General features: G+C 47.6%; 1 protein-coding gene across 2 annotated transcripts in view; it reads left to right on the top strand.

Annotated features, from left to right (window-relative positions):
* The first annotated feature begins 249 nt into the window (after positions 1-249).
* TMEM65 (transmembrane protein 65) overlaps positions 250-4,749 on the top strand; it is a 31,243-nt gene continuing 26,743 nt past the window's right edge. For both annotated transcript variants that reach the window (XM_017825241.1, XM_017825239.1), the window contains exon 1: positions 250-580. In XM_017825241.1, coding sequence (XP_017680730.1) covers positions 250-580 — 331 coding nt within the window. The remainder of the gene's footprint in view (positions 581-4,749) is intronic.

Below are 4,749 nucleotides of genomic sequence, written 5' to 3'. Positions count from 1 at the left end.
CCTCAGCCCGCCCGGGCGGCGCCTGCGCGGGGCCGCCCCCGCCCGGCCCCAGCCCCGCCCTGCGGCCGCGGCTCCCGGCGGGGCTCGGGCGGGGCGGCGCCGCCGCCGCTGCGGGCGGGGGCTCGGCGGGCGCTCGGCGGGCGGTGCCTGGTGTGGCCCCACCGGCGGAGCGGCCGCGGGAGCGCGGCCCGGGGGGACTCGGCCGCGGGCGGTTCTGGCGGCCCGAGCGCCGCGCCCTTGCCCGGCTCCATGTCGGCGTGGCTCGGCCGGGCGGCGCTGCTGCTGGGGCGGCCGGGGGGCCCCGCCGGTGCCGCCGCCGCCGTGCCCTGGTCCTGCCTGGGCTCGCTGAGGGGCCCGCGGTGCTGCTGCCGCCGCCGCCTGTGCAGCCTGCGGGGCGGCGCCGAGGGGCTGCTCCTGCCGCGGGGGTCGCGGGCGCTCGGCACCCACCCCAAGAAGGAGCCGATGGAGGCGCTGAACACGGCACAGGGGGCCCGCGACTTCATCTACAGCCTACACTCCACCGAGCGGAGCTGCCTGCTGCGGGAGCTGCACCGCTTCGAGTCCATCGCCATCGCCCAAGGTGAGCCGCGACCCGCCTCGAACCCGGCGGGGAAGGGAGGGCCGGGCCGGAGCTGGGACGGAGCCCCCGAAGTTTGGGGCTCCTCCCGCCTTCGTCCAAGCGACTCCTTCGGGCGAGTAGGAAACTCCAGCAGGACAAGGCACCGAGAGGCGCACGCCCATGTGTGTTACCCTAATCGGGTGTATATGGGGCACACGACCTGAAATTTAGTTTCCAGAAGCATCCCCAGCACCTTCAGAAGTGGACCCAGCGTGCCACATCCTCGGTGTGTTTGTCATCTCCCCAGGTGTTTCGGAGAGGCGCGCGTGGCCATTGTTTCGGAATGGGAGTAGGAAAGTGTGTCTCATAAAACCCTCCTGACACCAGGGCAGCAGTAAATTGATTTCAGACCTCTGAAGAGGCTGTGGGCGGCTGCTGTTCGCAGAGCTCATTCATGAGTTACACTTCCCCGCACGGAGAGCTGCCGACACTGCCTCGTGGAAGTGTTGGTTCTTGTGCGGGAAGGTGTGTTTGTGCTGGGGAGGTTTACAGTTGTATCTCTGAATACGGTGCTATGCAACCAACGCCAACTGAAGTAATTCACAGTGATTTTTTCCTCTGATCCAACTGTTCTTGCAAACGTGACAAAATCAAATCCTCTTAATTACAACCTTCTTACTCCTGGTTCTGATCCTTAGCTGTAATTTGCAATCCCTATTGCAGCGAAGATGATAGCAGGTACTTAAGAGATCAGTGTGCATTTGATCTAGGCCTCTTTCTGACTTTGATAGTGGCATGCCCTTGGAAAGGGCATTTCTGTGCCTGGTGGCTCTTCTGTAGTTGTCTGAAAGAAGTCTTGGGTGGGCAGAGAACAGGTCCAGCAGTCAGCTGTAGAAATGCTGCTTTTGTGAAGAGACAGACACCTTTCAGGTACCTCTACGGTTTTGTTTATAGCACACTTGCATGTAAACACTAGTGTTTCTAGTCAGAGCAAGAATAGTTCACTTAAGCGGTTCATTTTGGGAGCAGTACTTCTGTTCTGCAGCGAGTGAGTCAATTGTATTTGTTTTCCAACATAGAGGGTAGTGTGCTTTGAGCTGTAAGTTGACACTAACTTTTGAATACTAACAACTAACACTTTTCCCTAGTAAATCCTTCTCAGCTTCTGAAGGGTTCTTGCTATGAGGTTTTTGTGTGAGTTTGTTTCATCAGTTATTGCTCAGGTGAAACAGGAGGAAGCTGTGTACCCAGAGGATCATGTGGTGGATATCAAAATGAGACTTTAAAATGTATTTCAGTATAATGTCTCAAGGTTTATACAGAGATTAATCAACAGATGGTCCTATTTAATATCTTGTTGCTCAGATGCCATTAGTTATAATATGAAAGTCTATTTCTGTAACATACTCTGACTTTCTGATGATTCAGGATTTAGAAGCAGAAAGTACCAAAAGCATTAGTTTGAGTTTAGAGACTTTACTGCAAGGGATCTCATTAGTAAACTGCAAATTTATTCCACCAGTAGAAATAGCAGTTCACTGTGCCTGAAACTGTAAACGTTGATCTCACTGGAGAGATCGTTTCAGCAAAATCTCAGTTCTGGGCTCTGTAGTCTCGCAGGTAAAGGCTTCACAAAGTGTTGCAGCGCCACCGGACCTCAGTCCTTGGAGTCAGATTCTTAATCTGCCCGTCTAGTAGCTTGATAAGGCTTTTTTGTAGATAACCTTTTCCTTTAGCCAGCTCCATTCATGTTTTTGTGGTTTGTTGTTGTTTTTTTTTTTTCTACCAGACTGCAACATGATAACGGCTGTTGACTTTCAAATCTCAGAAACTGGAAAAAAACCTTATCTTGAAACTATTGCCCATAGCCGTTTTCTGTAGAGGATCGATATTGACAAAATTCAGATTTTATGTTAAGAAAGGCAACGAATGTAGAGCCAGGCTCTTGTGGGTTGTTGGATAGGTATCATCACTCTGAACACTAAGGAGTGCCAGAAGAAGAGAAAGTGGATAGAAGGACTGTTCTGGAAAGAAAATTAGAGAATTTCTGAGCTACATGTTCATATTGTGTGCTCAAAATGCTTTATTATGTTTAGATAATATTTTATGTGATTGTTCTTTCCTGTTGTTGAAATAGTGACTGTCTGGGAATGATCTGAATAGGTACGCTGGTTGTGAGTGTGAGTAGGAGATGAGGAGATGGTTTTAGAGATGCTGGGTTTCTTCTCAGTCTTCTCATTCAGTGGCATCATGCTGTAGCTCTCAGTAGCTGATTCTTTAGCTAAGTTTGCTAGTTGTACTTTTGTGTCGTTTTCCAATGAAAGTGATCCAAATGCAGCTTTCAAATTCTCTTCTCTTCCTACTGAGTAATTCCCGTGTCCTGTTTGAGTCTGAAAAATCAGTCTCTCCTTGATCATGAAATGGCTATGAAGTCTTGCCACTGTGCTTAAGCTTGTTTTGTGCCTGTGATCTTTTCATAATTCTTTATGGAAAGTGAGGTCTTGGTCCGTACCCTTCATAACACAGTCCTTACTGGGTTAAGTTTTGACCTTCTTCCTTCACTACCTCTTCTGTGCCCTAACAGACCCCATATCAGCTAGGGGAAGCTGTCAGCAATATGGGGAGACCTGGGCACATCAAGAACCAAATGGGGCAAGTTCCTCAGCCCATTCCCAGGCCTACCACCAGAAGGATGCAGTTCCATCACCTAATTGCCCTAGCGCGAAATATGACAGGACACACTATCTGTGGCCTCCACTAATGGCAGAGGCTGCGGGGAAACCCATCCCTTGCTACGCTGAAGGACAGTCCTCAGGTAGGTGAGTCGTAGCTCTAACCTGTAAGTTAGGTGAGTCTCTGAAGCGTTTTTGAAACCTAAAACATCTGTAGTCACAAAAACTGTAGGTGGGGAGAGGTTTGTGACTGTGTTCCTACCATTACTTGTCACCTGTCTTACCTGTTTATAGAGCTTCCAGATGCTGGGCACTAGCAGCCGGTTAAACAGTGTAGCTTATTAATAAACACTGGGATTCTGCTGTTTATTTAAGTGCATCAGTAGACGGAGCTCTATCTGTGAGCACATGATGGCTGAGAGCTGAGAGCCTGAGTTTAGTTAATAGATGTGTTTTTCACAGAACCTGGGGGAAGACTGTGAAACTGAATCTTGATTTAATAGTTCTCAGAAAATGTTTTGAAAACTGTCCTGATTTGGACTATAATCCGTACCTTACTATCTTAAAGTGTAGTCAAAACATCACTGAGCTGTTCTTTCTGAAGACAGCTCTGAATCCTTCTCACTTGGATTTAGTTTTCCTTCTGCATTGAAGTCTCTTTTTTTTTTTTTTTTCCCTTTCTGATCTTGGAAAGCTGAATAAGGTCTCACATTTTCCCAGGAAGAGATTTGAAACAAAGTTTTAAAATTCTAGCTTGTGTTTCTTGTAAGCCTGTCAGCCACACCCAGCCACAGCAGTAGGAGATGATACACGTGGACATGTTGAAACCAAGTAATTTGTATATTTCTGTTTCATAGTTACAGGAACACTGAAGTAGTAAGTAGGTGAGTTCATTTTAAACCTGATAGTGCTGCCTTACTGTTTGTAGAAGTGATGCCCCATAATCAAGGCTTAGTTTTGTTGGCAACAGACAGTCAAATCTTCCTTGCAGTTGTTTCTTTCTTTCACGGTGGAGATGAATGTGTAAAATCTTACAGGCAGTACGAAGAATGATTTAATGCCTCTAACCTTCTGTAGCAATATTTCATTGACAGAAGCGGTATTAGGAAGAAGATGTAACTTCTTTCTTAAGGGGCTTATATATGGGGTTTCTACCTTTAGTTTCCAGTGTTTGATATGAGATGATTCAAGAAAGCTGCACTTGTAACCAGTGCAGCAAACCTGGTGACGAGGGGGAAAAGTACAAAAGGGTTTGACTTGTTTATGTAAGAAACACTGAATTTGACATGTCTGCCGTGCCTTTATTTCTTCTTAGGGTACTATTGATCTTACCTGTGCTGTATTACAATATTCTTGAGCCCAGATATAACTCATTTTCACTAATAATACTAACATGGTGGTGTCTAGGGCCTCTAAGAAATCTCACATCTTGACAGCAAGAGAATCCATTATTTTCCCATCTTCTGTTGCAAACATGGGAAAACAATTCCTGTTTTCCTATTTCTGTGTACATGTACA

The sequence above is a fragment of the Lepidothrix coronata genome, unplaced genomic scaffold, assembly GCF_001604755.1.
Source record: "Lepidothrix coronata isolate B3197 unplaced genomic scaffold, Lepidothrix_coronata-1.0 Scaffold117, whole genome shotgun sequence".
In the NCBI taxonomy this organism is placed as follows: Eukaryota; Metazoa; Chordata; class Aves; order Passeriformes; family Pipridae; genus Lepidothrix; species Lepidothrix coronata.
The sequence above is the reverse complement of the archived record's forward strand: the minus strand, read 5'-3'. Positions and strand labels throughout refer to the sequence as shown.